The sequence below is a fragment of the Neovison vison genome, chromosome 12 (genome assembly GCF_020171115.1).
Source record: "Neovison vison isolate M4711 chromosome 12, ASM_NN_V1, whole genome shotgun sequence".
NCBI classification, from domain to species: domain Eukaryota; kingdom Metazoa; phylum Chordata; class Mammalia; order Carnivora; family Mustelidae; genus Neogale; species Neogale vison.
In genome coordinates this window covers 84,321,101-84,338,007 of record NC_058102.1, presented here as the reverse complement: position 1 = coordinate 84,338,007, position 16,907 = coordinate 84,321,101, and the positions used below count along the sequence as shown (strand labels likewise).

At 48.6% G+C, this 16,907-nt stretch overlaps 1 protein-coding gene across 3 annotated transcripts in view; it reads right to left on the bottom strand.

Moving 5' to 3' along the window:
* The window catches only part of PFKM (phosphofructokinase, muscle), a 43,421-nt gene that overhangs the window by 4,891 nt on the left and 21,623 nt on the right, over positions 1–16,907 (bottom strand). For all 3 annotated transcript variants that reach the window (XM_044226787.1, XM_044226785.1, XM_044226786.1), the window contains exons 2-15: positions 15,322–15,414; positions 8,778–8,851; positions 7,907–7,984; positions 6,392–6,581; positions 5,992–6,157; positions 5,259–5,303; positions 4,708–4,816; positions 4,507–4,602; positions 4,186–4,278; positions 3,466–3,591; positions 2,238–2,302; positions 1,670–1,739; positions 783–932; positions 264–334 (exon numbers count right to left, since the gene is read on the bottom strand). In XM_044226787.1, the coding sequence (XP_044082722.1) occupies positions 264–334; positions 783–932; positions 1,670–1,739; positions 2,238–2,302; positions 3,466–3,591; positions 4,186–4,278; positions 4,507–4,602; positions 4,708–4,816; positions 5,259–5,303; positions 5,992–6,157; positions 6,392–6,581; positions 7,907–7,984; positions 8,778–8,851; positions 15,322–15,406 (1,418 nt within the window). In that variant the 5' untranslated portion in view covers positions 15,407–15,414. The remainder of the gene's footprint in view (positions 1–263; positions 335–782; positions 933–1,669; positions 1,740–2,237; positions 2,303–3,465; positions 3,592–4,185; positions 4,279–4,506; positions 4,603–4,707; positions 4,817–5,258; positions 5,304–5,991; positions 6,158–6,391; positions 6,582–7,906; positions 7,985–8,777; positions 8,852–15,321; positions 15,415–16,907) is intronic.

Sequence of the window (16,907 nt, the reverse complement as noted above, 5' to 3'; positions counted from 1 at the left end):
CTTTATGTATAATTTCTTGACTTGTGCCCCCTTCCTCATGCCACCTCTCACCACTGTCCACGGGTCCACCTTGGGGCTTTACGTGCCCAAAGCTGCTAAAAGAGGTCTGCACGAGCATGCCTGCCCCCACTGAGGCCACTGTGGGCTTGGGGACCAAAGTCCCAGACGATAGCAGTGTAGATGCTGACCTAATGAACTGACACTCATATCTGAGGGACATCTTTAGGGGTAACTAGAAGGAGTGCTCCTATGATGCCCCTTACCTTTTTGTCCCAAGTTTGGAACCACCTTGGCCAGTCCAGCCCCCTACATAGCTCCAGCCAGCTTCCTCGATCTGCAAGAAAGGTCACACAGGTGTGCACTGTGAACTGACACCACTTCCTGTGTTCTGAGCCTACCCCAACAGCCCCTGGTGGGAGAAGGAAGGCCAGGCATCAGCCTTTCCCCACCTTGATGAACTTCCTCCACTATTACTGCTCATCCACAAATATTAAGTGCCTACTTACGCCAGACACCGCACTAAGCTTTGGGATAGAGAAATAAGGTATGTGATCTGCAAATGGTTCATTTCAGTGGCTCCTGCCTCTTTGTACTGCCCTAAAATTAAGTATTTACTTCTGTTCAAAACCTTAGAGGAAAACAAGGTAGAGAATGGAAGGGGAGGTTGGGGGCTCGGGGGCAAGAGAAAGGAGAATGGACAGGTCCCCCCTGCTACACTTATCATCCTTGTGATGGCTCCTTGGCCCCAGAGTATGTGCCCTCTGTCCTTTTAGTCCCCATACCTGACCCTTGGCCAGGCCCTCGAAGCCATCGTGCACAACCAGCACCCGGTTGCCTTGGATGAGGCCAATTCTCACAGTGGAGCGCACGGCAGCGTTCATGCCTGCAGCCGGGGCCCCCACATTCATCACGGCCACTGTGTGTGTGCTACCCTGGGGAGAAAGAAGCGGAAAGGGAGTGGGGCAGAGACAGGGACCAAAACCCCAGCAGAGAGAAGGGGGCAGGTCGGTAAGGGGAGCTTGACCCTGAGTCCCTGGTGGTCCCACAATCAGGACACGTGCCTCTGGATAACAGCCCCCTTACCCTAGGAATGCTGGCATAGCCTGTTCCCTCATGCTAGGGAAGCAAAACTCGATCACCGATCAATATGCAAAGCTCTGTCCCTAAGCCCACACATCACTCGTTATGTAACAAATGAGAGCTTCCAAAGCATGATCCTCGGGCCACGTGATCTTTATGCTATTAAACCTGCCGCAGATCTAAATCCTCTCTGAGGGAAGGACCCAGCAATCCGCATGTTTAATAAGCAACCCACATAATTCTTATATACCCCAAATACCGAAAACCACTACCACAATAGAAGTGGCTAAAGTACACTCAGACGTGGTTATTCCCAGATTTGCCCAGGGGGGAAAAATTCCCATTCCTTGCAAGCTACCTTGTCAGTCCTAAACTGGGTGTGGGTCTTGGGTTCGAGACGCCTGGGGCACACTAAGAACATGGGGCCAGAATCTGGGGTGGCTGAGCGATTTCTTAATAGGGTCAGGGGCTTGGTACCAAAGATGACAAGGGGCAAGGAAGCTGGCCAGGCTGTAGGCTGTGTGGAATAAAAGTAGCACTTCGTAGAGGGAGACTGGGAGAAGGAAAGAGTCAAGGGCGGAGAACTCACCGGTGCCTTCGTGACTGGGGGTCTGACATGAGCCAGAAGTTTGTATACCTCCCAATTGTTCATGAAGCTCCTGTAAAAAGTAGAGAGAGAGAGGAGTGTCTCCAGGCCACTCCCCATGCCAGCAGCCAAGGGGGTCTGAAGTTTTGCTCGCGGTGTGAAGTTCCACAGGGCAAACCTCGAAAGATATAACTGGGACACAGCAGGGACTAGGTTGGGGCTTAAAAGGGGCCACTGATTAATCCAACCCTCCCTGAGTGCTCTCCTCCCAGCCCCGCATGCAGCATGAGATGCTGCGCTTTCCCTAGAGAAACAGAAAACCTAGCTGGGATCAACACACAGAGACACCACATTACAGAAGATACATCCCAGGGGTCTCTCCCTGGGATGTACTGTGCCTCCCGGTCACCTCCCCACCCATTCTCCTGGAGAAGAAACTGTTTCAGCGACAATAAAACGCCCCTATTTTGGGTCTGAAGCTATGTCTTTTTTTTATTTTTTATTTTTATTTTTTTTGCTTCATTCCAGTATCTGATTTCTGTAGCTAGGGAGCTTCTGGTCATTCCCTCACCGGCCTCTCAGCTTCATGGCTTCGTCAAATTTCCTGTCGTTCATGGCCTTGGTCACATCCTTGGTCTGAGGAAGGAGCACAGCTAGAGTCACAACTACAGGGCAGGGCTTTCCGCGGCTGGATTTCTATCCCATGGGAACACCCGGCCCGTCTCCATGGTTATGACTGGTTCCTGCCCACCAGGCACCCCACCTGCTCCATGCCCCCCGACCTTGCGCAGAAAGAAGTATCTGTTTGTCCTCAGTTTGGGGAGGAATGAGCAGCCAGAGGAAGGAGCCAATTCAATGCTCTACTTACTAGAACACGGGCAGAATAAAGGAGTGCTCACAGAATAGCATCTCCCTCTATGCCACGCCCATGCCACAACCTCAAAGCAGCCTCTAAACTGAGTAAAGGAAGACAACCACCCAGAGAGCGCAGTTGGGAAGAATGGCCGGTCCCTGCCATGTGTTTCCCAGCTACTGATTTCTTCTCCATGAGCCAGAGCTTTCGCTCTTGGGCTTCCAGAGACACAGTTCCAAGCAAGGTTGGAGTATATCTGTGCGGCAGGTGGCTGGGACTCCCCAAGTCTCCGAGAGAAGCAGGGCAGGAGATGGGGGGCCCTCAGCACTGTGCATACAGACCAGCCCCAAGGATGGGCCGGACCCCTGAGCTCCCAGCTGCGATGTCTGCTCTGTGGTAGCAGAGGAGCAAGTCCTTCATGTAAGAGCCACCTCTCCCTGAGCACTGAGCATTTTCCAGGTACTGCAGCAGACCCTTTACAAAGCGTCCCGCCACTCCCTCTACTAGCCTTCAGGGTGAGCGTCAGAAACCTGGTTTTGGTTCAGAGAAACATGGTCAAGGTGGATACTATAGAAACATATAAGCCAGCCAGCCAGACCTTACTACTATCCCTGCTTTTCATAGTGTTTGGAGAGCTACTGCATTCCTCTTCCCACGAAGATGTGGCGAAAGCAATTGAGGTTGGATATTATGCGATGTTGGGTCTCATTACTTGGTGGGATATAGCATCTGTCACATTCTTTAGGAACAGTTACAGAAGGGGACCCTGAGACTCAGAAAGGAGACCGCTCCCATACTGAGCCTATTATGTTCTTTCCCCATCTGACTCCCCTGCTGTCTTTCCATCTGTTCCTTGCTCCACTGGCCTTGGAAGTGGGTCTCTTTCCCTCTCAGCTCAAAGACAGGCTCGGGGCTGTTAAGAAGTGGGGTTGAGGTCAGTACTTACCACCTGGACACACTCCATGAGGGGCAGGCGCACAGCCTGGTTACCAGAGAGGCTCACCACACAGGCTGGGGTGTCTGGGGTCCCCTCCAGAAGTGCCATCACGGCTTCCACACCCATCCTGCTGCCCTGCAGGAGCCCAGGGAGCAAAGGCAGAGTCTGGGTCAGGCCTCCCGATCTGGACTCAGCCTGGAGAGCCAGGACACTCAAGGCCTGTCCAGATCACAGGGCTGAGCCATGTATCTGAGGACTACAGTCAAGAACTTACTGGACTTTCCCTCCCTACTCAGATTTCATCTAAGCTTGATGATTCCTCATCCCCTTGCCATTAGAATTCTATCTGATTCCAGAGAAATGTGTCCACTGTAGTAATCGAGGTTACTGAGGCTTAATAATTGATAAAATAAAGAAGAGTACGGTGTCTCTCTTCCAATGAAAGTAGGATAAGAGGGTTCAATTTGAGAGTCTGAAATTAGATCTTAATAATGGTATTAATGCTCAAAGCAGAGATCTGGGAGCTCATCGTTTGGGGAGCATAGAGTTTCCCACCAGTTTTTGCAACAGAAGGGAACTGATACATGTACAGGAATGGGTCAAGGGCCGGTGCCATCAGAGGCTGGGGCCAGGCAGCATGGTCAGTGGGGTGCGCCCCTGTCACGGCGAAGTGCAGTTCTGTAGGCTATGAATTCTAACATGTGAGGGCCTCATAACCCCATGACTTACCAGGATTCGGTCAAAGGCTGACGGGGTCCCACCCCGCTGCACATGCCCCAAGACAGTGACCCGAGTGTCATATCCCAGACGCTTTACCACCAGCTAAAGAGACCAAAAGAGAGACAGAGACAGGGATAAAGAGTCAGAGGCTGAAAACAAGTAGAGACTAAGACCCAAATGTCTCAGCCTCTTATCTTATCACAATTCCTTGGACACCAGGAGGCAAGAAACATCGGGAGAGATGTACAGAAGGCCTAAGGGAAGACTCAGATCACTAGGGAAGGGGGCAGGGGATGGTGTCCAAGCCCTTTCTGGGTTCTTCCTACTTACATTCTTGATGTCCTCAGAGGTGATTGGTTTCCCATTCTTGTCGATTGCACCTTCAGCCACAATGATGATGTTCAGACGAGAACCACGGGTCCTTGTCTGGTCAAGAGCAAAGAGAAGAGAGCTCAGTGGAGGGAACTGATGTGAAGGCAGCATCAATGGAACAGGCGGGGTTATTTTAAGGGCAAAATAAAGTGCCAGTACCTCACTGAGCCGGCGACAAAGATGTTCCTCCCAGTCATCATCAGGCGGACACTCAGGAATAAAAACCCAGTCAGCCCCGCAGGAGAGGGAGGTGACAAGGGCCAGGTATCTGAGATGAGAGGCAGAAGCATCACACTAGGAGCCACAATCCATGAACAGCCTCACCCATACCCAGCAGGTCTGCCTGTCCCCATAGTAAGTGGAAGGTCTGAAGGTCTGTGGTTTCCTTCTTGGGGTGAGGTGTCTTCTTGAGACAGCTTCTCAGTGGGCCTCTGTCCCTGAGGAGCACCTTCTAGTCATGCTCACCTACCAAAGCAGCTTCTAATCTCAGAGGACTGTGTGTCCCTTCACACTGGAGTATGCCCGGGCCCATACACACAGGCACAACCCCGCACGTGTGGGTAGGTGGGGGGTTAGGGCTGGAAGCAGGGAAGCAGAGGAGCATGTACACCTCCAAATCTGCTACCCCTGGGAGACCTCCTTGGACTCTCCGGGGAAGAGAAAGCCATTGCTGGCACTGCAGAATCAGTGACTCCAGATGGGGATCTTACCCACAGTGCCGGCCCATCACTTCTAACACAAACGTCCTCTGGTGGCTGCAAGAGAGAGACAAAAGGCTTACACAGTCCTCGTGTCCCTGTGGCCAGGATCAAGCTGCCACCCACATCCAAGCCATGAAAGCTCCCTGGGAGATGCATTTATGCTTCCAACAGGCTTCCAACAAGCTTCCTGAGAGACCAGGGAGACCCGGGGACACACGTCAGCTACAGGGTAGCTGAAATACAGCAGTGCATTGTGTCAGTCCTGTGGCTCTGTTCCAGGGAGCGAGGGGGCCCGGGAAGGGAGGGAAAGAAGTGAAGTCTCGACTGGCCCGGAATCTCCAAGGATTACCCTGGGAAACTGTGACCTTCTGTCCTTCCTTCTCACACTCTCAGAGTGGTGGTGGTGGCCACCACAGTCACTATGACTTGGCTAAAAGGGTGGCTGAGGTTTGGGGCTCCCTGGATTCATCTCATATTGGCCCCTAATCATTTGGGAGACCCCCTGGGTATTAAAGCCCTCAGAGCTACAGTGTGGACAGTGCACTAGACAGCGACAAGAGGCAAACGCACAGCATGTAGACGGCAGCACAATTTCGGGGCTCCAGGGATAACTCTTCATTAAAAACAGGATTCTGGCCCCAGGAAACTGGTTGTTAGAGTCTACAGCTCCAAAGCATTCATCTTCCCTAGACCCCAGCCCTTCAGCCAGTCCCAGCTGCCACCCTCCCACACTGCCGCTTACCTCTGAGCAGTAGTGGTGATGGCATCCACGATCTCTATGATACGATGCAGGGCAGAATCGGTGCCGATGGTCATATCAGTGCCGCAGAAGTCATTGTCAATCGAGCCCACCAAGCCCACGATGTTCAGGTAGCTGGACTTTGTAGCCTCCTCTGCTGTGATCTTACCTGACAAAGACAAGTGAACCGGAAGCCACTGGGTGAGGTGCCTTGCATGCCAAAAGAGCAGGTGACTGGAGAGGGAAGGATCTGCAGCCAATGGGAACCATAACCAATGGCAGAACAATGACAGAACAAGAACGGCAGAAACTGTCCGTTTGCATCTAGGCAATGACTTCCTCCAGTGGGAGGACAGGGGTGTGTGCAGGCGCATAAATCATACTTATGACAACAACGTCTCACCCGCTTTCTGGAGGTCACTCAATAAGTCACTCCACTCAGAACGGAAGGTGTCAGCCCCAGTGAGGCTGCCATCACCCCCAATGACACACAGATTGGTAATCCCACGCTTCACCAGGTTGTAGGCAGCTCGCAGTCGTCCCTCTCGTTCCCGGAAGTCCTTGCACCGGGCACTTCCAATGACTGTGCCTCCCTGTGGGGAAGAGGTAGAAGTCAGCTCCCCAGAGGACACAGCCAAATCTGGGCTCAACATGCTAAGATTTCCTCCATTCCAACACTGTGATGGGCTGTCCTAACCACATGCCTTTCTAGAAAGCACCCTGACATCCTGAAGGGCCATCTATCCTTTCTAGAAGAGAGAGAAATGATACTGGCTGAGCTATCATAGGGTTACTCCTTATATTCTGCTATACCTCTTTGAAGACTAAGATCAACCCATTTCATTGAAGACTTTGTCATCAAAGTGATTATCCACAAGGAGAGCAAAGGAATACATACATGCAGTTGGCTTTTGGAATAATCTCCATCTTTCACAAGAAATAGCATGAATTTTCAGTCCTGGAAATTCTCCCTAGTGACCTGACTTCATCAGACTGCATCCAAACTATTCTTAGGAGCTCATCCCAATGTGCTTGGTAGTACCTTTTCCCTCTTGAACTCACTGATTTCTAATTGCAACCAGGCACTGCCAATTTCCTCTCTGCTCCTCAGACTATGGTGCTAGTGAGAGGAAGCACAATACTTAGGTATTCACGGGAAAAATAGCTCTGAGTATTCCCAGGGGCTTATAGATACCCCGAGAGAGCTAAGTAATTGGCTCCATGCCTTTGGGAGTATTGATGGAGAATTCTGGCTCATTCTCAGACCATTTTACTGCAGGCATTATTGCTTATAGAGAACCTTCACAAAGTACTGCACATTAAAATTTTTCCTATGGATTCTTAGAGAGTTGAAGTAAAGAATGGGGATACAAATATAATTTGCAGATTTTTCAATAAATCAGAAAATAGGTGTATGTCTTAGAGAAAGTGGCACAAAGGGTTCTGGATATAGTCAGCATCATCTTGGGGTGTTTTTTGGAAACTCTGAAATGCTATATTGGTTCCTTCCTCCCTTAAACACTTTGGTTTCAGGTGACATTATCTCCATCACATGAGGACTGGCAGATTTCAGCTCTACTTCTGGCTCTGGCTCCAGTCCTCTGGTAAAGTTATTTTCATGGCCAGGCCTTCCCCGTGATCCCAAAGCAGGTCCTGCTTACATAGTTGCTCCTCAAGTCTTGCCTATGACCTTTCTATAAAGAGCAAACTGTCCTGTGACCGCATTCCCGTCCCCATGCCACCCTAGGAAAACAGGGACATATTTTCAGACTCAAAGAGTAAAGGGCAGTCATGGCACCTCTCTTGTCATAGAACCCTTCACATCGAGCCACATGGGGGGGACTTGAGCAACCGTGAGGCCAAACCAGAGTGGGGTGCAGCAAGGACAAACATGGGACAGAAGTCTTCAGGAACATACCAGCTGCAGCATCATTGAAACACTCTCCCAGGTGGCCTCCCTGATGTGATCTCCGCCATCCACCAGGCCTTGGTAACCCTGTGGGGCACATTACACCCATTCAGCCTCTGCTAGGCCAGTTCTCCTAAACCCCCACAATTAAGACAGGATCCTGGGAAGAAGTTCTCAGAATCAAACCACCTCCTCCCATTACTGTTCCTGGATGCCCATGACACTCTTAAATTTAACACAGTCCAAGGAAGAAGACATCAACTTTCAATACCCTCTTCTAGTTTCTTACAATCTCAAAAGGGCAGGATGTCCTTCCTGATATTTCATCCTAATTCCCCCTTCTTCTGGCTCATCCCATGTCCTCCAATCTGTTTCCCAGGGAACTAAATAACAGATGGCTTTTATAATAGCAGAGGGAAAAGAGAAGGGTGTTGGAGGGAAGGAGGGAGAGAAGTGGGACTTAAAAAGAGGAAACTAGGAAGAAAGCAAATAAATCTCCTAGAGCGAAGAGCGGACAAAGAACGAGAGGGAAGGGAGAGAATGGTAGAGGAGTTAGACCCTCAGAAGGTTCAGGAAACTACAGAAACCTGATGAGACTCTTCCTTCCAAAGGTTCTATCTCTGGATATACTAAACTTTCTGTGAAATACTCTGAAATGAGGTACTTCTTTCCTAAATTGGACAGGCACCATGAGGACCCAGTCTGCAGACCCCTAGATCCCACCATCATTATCGGAGACTGGAGTGGCAGGGGATACTCATGGAGATGGGGAGCCAAGACAGGTGAGGCATAGCATGTAACTGGGAGGAGGAAGGAGAAAGGAGGGAGGGAGGAGCAGAAAACAGAGAAAGAATGACGAAGAACAAAGTGAAGAACCAACCTCATGGACAAAGAAGACACGGGCACCAGTGAAGATACCAACTCGAACCACAGCCCTGACAGCAGCATTCATACCTGCAAGGAGGGAGGAAAGACAAGAGGGAGAAGTTAGTCCTCAGAAAAGCAGCCTGGACTACAAGATATGACCCAGTCCTTTTCTTAGACTTTTCTCTGAATCTAGAATACTTCTCTCCTCCAAGTCTCCCAGCCTCCCCACCAGCACTGAATTACCATGTTTAGTGTATATGTAGCTCCAGATATCTCTCCCTTTCCCCCAAATCCCATCTTTCCTAAGACCTTTCCTCACCAGGGCAATCCAGGGAATCATCATCTTGAATGCTTACTGTAGTGTTAGACACTGCTAAATGCTTATCAAACCTCATCTCATTGACTCCTATCCACAACTCTGAAGCTGCCTCCATTTTATAGATTTGGAAACTGAGGTCCAAAGAAGTCACAGCCACAGAGCCACTATCTCCACTGGGAGAAACAATTAGGACTAACACTAATTGGGACTAAAACAGAGAGGAGAGCCTTTCCCCTTTCTCCCACTTAAGCATCATTCTTTTCCAGTATCTACTGGAAAAGTAGCTACTCAGTGGCAAGAACAGTCTCTACCACCCCCCACAACACACGACACACGGTGGAAGCTATAAAGGCCGGAATATTAGAACCAGTGCTACTGATAACTGTACGAAGTAAGCAGGGCTTCCCTGGTGAGAGATGGAAGACACTCCTGAGACTTGATCCCAGTAAGCCCCTCCTACCTTGTAATGGGAGGAGGGGCTCACCGTGATGCTCAAGGAATCTCAAAGCCAAGATAGATCAATTTCTTGTGAACCATTTGAACCACCTTCCCTCAGATACCCCAGTTCATTTTTTTGTTTCAATCTAAAGTCTATTCCTAGCATCCTTAATCCTGGCTAGAGAAACGCCAAATTCCAGTGAGCACTAGGGAAACCCGTAGTTAGAAGAATCCACAGCAGCAAACTAAAATCAATCAAGAACTACTACAAAATCCCAAACTACCTGGAATGGAACAGAATAAAAAAGACCAAAACGTCTGGGTTTTGGGGGGGGGGGGCGGGGCAGTTTGCAGGCTGACAAGATTTGGTATTAGATGGCTATAAGGGCCAAATCAGATTGAAGGGCCATTCACTCGTTGAGCAAATATTTATTGAATACATGCTCCAGGCACTATATAGGCACAAGGGAAATGGTAGTGAATGATATAGTCTAGGGATACAAAATTAAGGTAATGGTCCTCAAGACTTGCAAAGAATATAATATGGTTACAACATGGATCCCTACAAAGGGGATATGTACAAAGCACAGTGGGAACAAGGAAAAGGAGCATCTCAACTGCCAGGAGGAAGTCAAGACAGGTTATACAGAAATGACAGCATTTGACCTAAGACCCAAAGGATAATATCCTTATAAATCTTTTTTGTCAGATGGACACTTTGGGTGAGTGTTCCAGGCAGGAGAATAGCACAAATGAAGGCAAGAGTCAAGAAACCACCTTAGGTGGATGCGTGGGTGGCTCAGTCAGTTAAGTGTCTGCCTTTGGCTCAGGTCATGATCCCAGGGTCCTGGGATCGAGCCCCACATTGGGCTCCCTGTTTGGTGGGGAGTCTGCTCCTCCCTCTCCCTCTGCCCCTCCCCTGACTTGTGCTCTGTCTCTCTGCATGAGAAGAAGCCACACACAGCTGGGCAGGCACCCGAATGCCACATGAGGAACTGTGACTCTTATTCTGTAGGCCAGGGTTCGACTGGAGATCCATGGGTGGTGGTTTCGGGGACTTCATGAACCCCATGAAACTACAAAAAGTGTTCTGGGCACAAGAATTTCATTTGGGAGAAGGTCCGCAGCTTTCATATGATACTTAAAGGGGTATGTGACCTAGAAAAAAAAAGTTGCAAATGATGGGGAATCTTTGCAGACTTTCAAGGGCAGAGAGGCATGATGCTCTGTGCGTATCAGAAAGATCACCATGGCAGCAACACAGAGGATGCAGGGGAGAGTGGCAGTGGGGACAAAAAGGAGACAGTGGACGGGAGACACCTCGGAAGCAGCACAGCTATGCAGTTAGATTTCAAGGTGTTGGAGAGGGGGATGGAAACGCGCCAGGAATGATTCAGGCGCAGGGTCCAATGGTGGTGCGATTAACCGAGCAGAGGCAGGCTTTGAGTCAGACAGGTGGGGGTGCGGATGACACATTCATACTGGGAGACACTGAGCTTGAAGTTCTTGTGGGACATCCACGTGGACTTGGAAGAGGCTGTCTCAAGAGAATACGTAGAATCCAAATGGGAAAGGCAAGGAATGGAACCCAGAGGAAAACCAATACTGAAAGAAAGGGCAGGGGAAAATGGGATCCAGGAGGGAGACTGAGGAGGAGCCGCAATAAAGACAGATGGAAAATCAGCTTAGCGATGTCTTGGAAGCCAGAGGGGACAGTTTCAAGAAGCTGGAACAATGCCGAAGGCACCCAAAAGTGATCTCAGGTAAGAACTGAAAGATTTGCCTTGCCTACAAGAGGTCCCGGTGAGCAGCACTGTCAGAGTCTAGAAGTTTAGGTTCACATTCTCAACTTGAAGGGATCAAAATGGAAAAATCTGTGATGGAAGCAGGCTTCTCAGGAATTTTTTTAAAAGCCTGTGTTTATGAAAAGAGAAAAGTCAGAGTCAATGCATAGCCATCTGTGCTTTAGGAAGGTGGAATAAAGTCTGTAAGATCAGAATAGAAATGACCGTTGTTTATTCATTTTCTAGACTTTGACAAGGCCTTTGGGATTCTCTTTGGGATACCTGGAGTTCCAGAGCATGAGCTGTAATTTTAAAAAATAAGGAAAAAACATTCTTCTGAAATTTGTAAGTTAGAATGCTGTTTCCCACTCCTTAGCTGAGTAAGGGTAGGGGAAAAAAGACTTAAGAAAAACAAATGACTTAAAAGGTTTTAAGTGTAAACAATGGCTGTCAGGTAGGAAATATCCAAATTCATTGGGCAGAAGAAAATTCTTTCTCTTCTCTCCTCCCTTTACCTTCTCACCCCATCTTATCAACCTCCAGGGGTCATCCTTCCTGCCTCTAAGTTTGACAGCTATTTTCCTAGAAATCAAGTTTTAAGACTCCCTTCGTCCCCTATACCGCATCTCAAACCCCCAGTTCCCTAGAAATCTCAGACTGGGATGTATACTAACTTTTACTAAGGAGTCCCAGTAATTCTTTGGGCTCTCCTACTTCACATTACTGGCCTATTCTGGCCCCAGACCAGTCCTGGCCAGGCTCTCCTTAGCTGTTCCACGTTGCCCTAAATAACCCTGTGTTCGCAGCTGTCTCACTTATTAGAAGCAAGACGAAGGATAAGATTACAGGCACCACCCAGGGGGTATTCTGGGTACAGCGAAGAGGGGCTCTGGAGAACATCAGAGGCACGTACTCTGGAGTTTCTAATTACAGCCTGTAGGGAAGAGGCGTTGGGGAGAACTACGGTTCTATGGGTGATGGGTCCCTATCACATGAGACAGAAACAAACTAATAAATGACTTGGTCACTACCTTTTTGAAAGCAAATGTTAAAAAGTTTCTTTCTACCTTAACTGAACTCTGAATAGGGGGAAAAAAAAAAGATCCTTTAAATTCCAACATGAGAAATAAATGTTAGACCTAAATTACACTTCTGAATATGTAATTCAAGTTATGAATCCTAGAACAGCAATCCAGAGAGGTCATCGAATCCCTGTTCCTGTAAACCTCTAAAACCTTTGCAAACAGGATAGACAGGCATTCGGAATGGACTGCCCCTCTGAGGACATAGGGCCAGAGCAGACGACTGAGATCCTTTCCAGCAGAATAAGCCAATGTCAGAATGCCCAATGTGGTATGACTGAGCAGAGCTGGGGCCATTCCTGGGCTGAAGCAGGAATTAGGATTTGTATCTACTCAGACCAGCTTCTGAACTCAGGCTGCTTTCTGGCCTCTCTTCTACTTTAAGAAGTTATGAGGGTGCCTGGGTGGCTCAGTGGGTTAAGCCGCTGCCTTCGGCTCAGGTCATGATCTCAGGGTCCTGGGATCGAGTCCCGCATCGGGCTCTCTGCTCAGCAGGGAGCCTGCTTCCCTCTCTCTCTCTCTCTGCCTGCCTCTCCATCTACTTGTGATTTCTCTCTGTCAAATAAATAAATAAAATCTTTAAAAAAAAAAAAAGAAGTTATGAGCTTTGCTGAACTCAGGGAATGACAGAGCTGTGGCCTGTCTGGATTTTACAGAGCTTGGTCTCATTCTCCCATGTGGTCCGCAGCCTCTGGGGAAAAATTATTTCTATGCTCTGCTCTCCCTGGGAAAACTAAAGATCATGAAACTGATTTCTGGGCAGGCCACTGCTGTATTTGAGCTGCTCCTTCAGCTGGGATCTCTCAGCTCTGCTTTGAGTTTTCTGCTTTGCTTCCTGCCTCTCTCAGTTTCATCCTGTCCCAACTGCTCCCGTGCACCTGTGATGTTATGTGGCCTCCCAATGGGATGTTTCCTTGGAGACACCGTGCCTGTCACAGGACCCCACAGGCCTGGGTCCAGCTGGCCCACCGCAAATCAGCTAATGCTAGCCTCTGCCTCCAGGAAGGATGATCTTCCTGTGAAGCAGGTGACAGTCCCTCTAAAATGAAGGTTTCTCTGCTCAGGATCCGAAGTTGGAAGGGCTCTGCTGCTCTTAGACCCAAGTTAAATCCTAGGGGTGTGCATGTGTGTGTGTGTGTGTGTGTGTGTCTCTCTCTCTCTCTCTCCTTTTTTTTTTTTTTTAACCACTTCCCCCTCTCCAGAGAGCCCTTCTTTTTCATAATTTCCTAACTTCATATACCTCCCTTGGATCTTCCGCAAGCTCCTGCTTCGCTTCATCCAATTTCACAACCCATCCTACCAAGGTTTTAGGGTCAACACTCAAGAGTTTACGTGGCATGGGAGTCTTTCCAGGAGAGAACAGAGAAGCAAGAGAAGCCAGGCCAGCCTCAAGCAGGGCTCTGCATTCCCAATCCAGTCACCATTCCTGAACTCAGACTTCTCAGCCCTCCTCCCTAAGTGTCTTCGTTCTAGCATTCTCATGTTCATAATATATATCACAGGTGTAACTCAATAAGCATTAGTTTAAAACATATTTAAAATCTAGATTTACTAATAACACTCATGAGAAGGACTGTAAGAGGGAAGACAACCTGTGACCTTTTCATCAATGTATCCTTAGTGCCCACCATCCTGCTTGCTACACAGGTGCTCAATAATTCCCTTTGCACTTAATTAGGAATATGTTTATTTAGCACTTACTATGTACTAAGCACTGTTGAAGCAAGAATCCATTCAATGAAGAGTTCAGCTTCTTGAAATCTACCTTGCCTGGGAACTTTACCCTGGTTAGTCCTACTAAATCCTAACATTTCATGATATAAGTGGGTTCTGCTTGCTTAAGGCACACTTGATTATTGTTATTTATGAACCTCACATAAGAAATGTAGAAAGACTCTAGAAATGTATGTTACCTCTCCTCCTAGAACTATAAGTTCCCCAAGGAAATCAACTGTTTCAAAACACACAGGACAAGGCCCCAAACAAAATGGGTGCTTAACACAAAGTCTAGGAAGCCTAGAGAGACAGAGGAGTGGAGTGAAGGGGAGACCAGCTAAAATCTCTTTCCTTCTCTCTTTTTCTAGCACAGTGTCCATGTCCTGGTGTCCCTCTCAAAGACAGTCTGCCTCTCTTCAAGGTATTATAAACTAGAATACATGAGACCATCAAACGAGAAAAAAAAAAATCACATTCTCTACCTCCCACTTCATTTTGCCATATACCTGATTCTCCTGACTTGCAGGTTTCTGGGACTCAACCCAGAAAGTGGTTCTCTCCAGCTTTGCTGTCTGCCCATCCCACCCCCAGACCCCACCCTATGGGTCTGTACCAATTAACTGCTGCTGTTCTGTTTGTTGGAGGGCTGAAGGAATGGAAGAGGAGGAAAAGGCCAGAGAAAACAGAAAACAGAGCAGAACTGTGCCTACTAGAAGGGAATGTGCAGTCGGAATGAGATGCCGGACCCTGGTCAGTGCAGCAGCCCCACAGACATCAGAGGCAATAACTGAGGCTCTACGTAGAGTCCACCAAATCCCAATTCTGGTCCCTCCCTTTCCCCACTACTTTGGTATCCTAGAAATAAATCTACCTACTGCTTTCTCAACAACTTTATCTCTTTAGTCTCTTTCTAATGCGGCTTGAGGAAACACCTGTCTTTCAGGTACCACAAGACCCAAATGGTCCCAAATCTTCAGAGAAACCTGGAAAGAAGTTATATGAAGATTTGAGTAAATTAGAGCAAACAATATCCAGAAGCACTTGGGGACTTAGACCTGACAGAGAATTTTGGGAAGACCCAGGATTCCAGCGTGAATCTACAGCAGGAGGACATTAAGGAGGACAGTTCTTGTTCTACAGGTGAAAGGAGTCAAGAAATTCAAGGGGGCCCACCAGCCATGTTTTCTGTCCGTCCCCAAGCAGCGCCTTCCTCCTTACCTTGGGCATCTCCACCAGAGGTTAACACGGCGATGGCTTTGCCGATCCCCAGGGTTTTGGCTGCATGGTGCTCTTCATGGGTCATGATCCACTCTGAAATTCAAGGGAATGACCCGTTAAGACACAAGTAGATCGAGGTGCTTGGGGAAATGGCTGTTTGACTGATGAGAGCCGCCTCAGTCAGACTCTCACTATACTAAGTCTGGGCTTTACAGCCTGGGTGCTTTGGACTTCTTCCAGAAGAAGGCCACACCCCCGCAGAGTGACAGGCTGAAATGTCACAGTAATCAAATCCAGCACCGCAAAGGTCCTAGCTAATCCCTCCCACCTCAATTGGAGCCTATTTGGAGAACAAGCTAAGGTCAAGGGGAAGGGCAGTTCACTGAACAGAAATGAGAAAGCAGGGAGGAAAGTCAAGTTTGCTTCAAGGGGAAGAGAGGAGCTTTCATGAAGCGAAAGGCTGTTGCAGACAGCAGGACTCCGATGAGGTTTGGGGCACTGACTGAGAACCTGCTAGATGGAAGCAGGAAAGCAAGGGTGGGCTGGGTTACGGTGAAGATCAGGGTTCAGTTGTATGGAATCGAGCTAAGCTGGAACTAGAGTTTGAGGTTTTACATGCACATTTGAGCTTGCACAAATCAATGCTTCAGGCTCAGGGACGGTTGAAGACATTCCAGCGCTTCTCTCATGCTCTCAGGCTCCCTGCCTCCTGGGCATCTCCTGACTCCCCTTCAGGCCTCGCACCTCACACACGTTATCCATCGGGAAGAGTAACAGAATCATCGCCACATTTGCAGGGATAAGGACACATGACATGTGACCACCTTCCTATTTTTGTCTGCAAGTCTTATTTATCTCTCTCACAAGAACATGCAAGACACGCTTTCATATCCTTAAAATGTCAACAGAATCATCACTCTCCCGGTTACCCAGGCTAAAACCTAAATTTTTAAATTTATCTCCTCCTTACTCTCAGAGTCAGAATGGTTGCCAAATCCTTTTCTTCTCCCTTCTATCTGCCCTTACCCTTCCCTTCTGTGCGATCCTGGCTGCCTCTCTCCACCGGAACTGCCTACAATAGCTGCTCTCCCTCTGTTTGTTTCCCTTGTCCACTCTATCAGAGACACAAAACAAACCTCCACAGAAGGTCGGCGGACCCTGGAGCCTCAGTGGAGAGAGGATGCATTCACCTGAACAGGGCCTAATGACCTTTAAGCACAGCTCCTATTTCTGCTCTGAATCTGGGGAAATCAGGGGAGGGGAACTGCTGATAAAGACACACATAAACACACAAATCCACACACGTGTCCATAAAATACATGCAACAGGACACTCATGAAGACACACCTACACAAACACACATAGTATTATTAAGGAACACAGAGCCTCACAAACTACATGTAATCCGTGCTTGCTTCTTGGGTCAGCGGTCCAAGCTTCCATGATCTGGCCCTTGCCTACCGCTTCAACCTTTGCTCCCATGAATTTCCTGCTCCATCATCACCTGAACATTACTTTGCTCCTCCCCACGTGTGTACTTGGGCACACTGATCCCGCATTCAGAAGGCCACCCAGGCCCTTTTCCC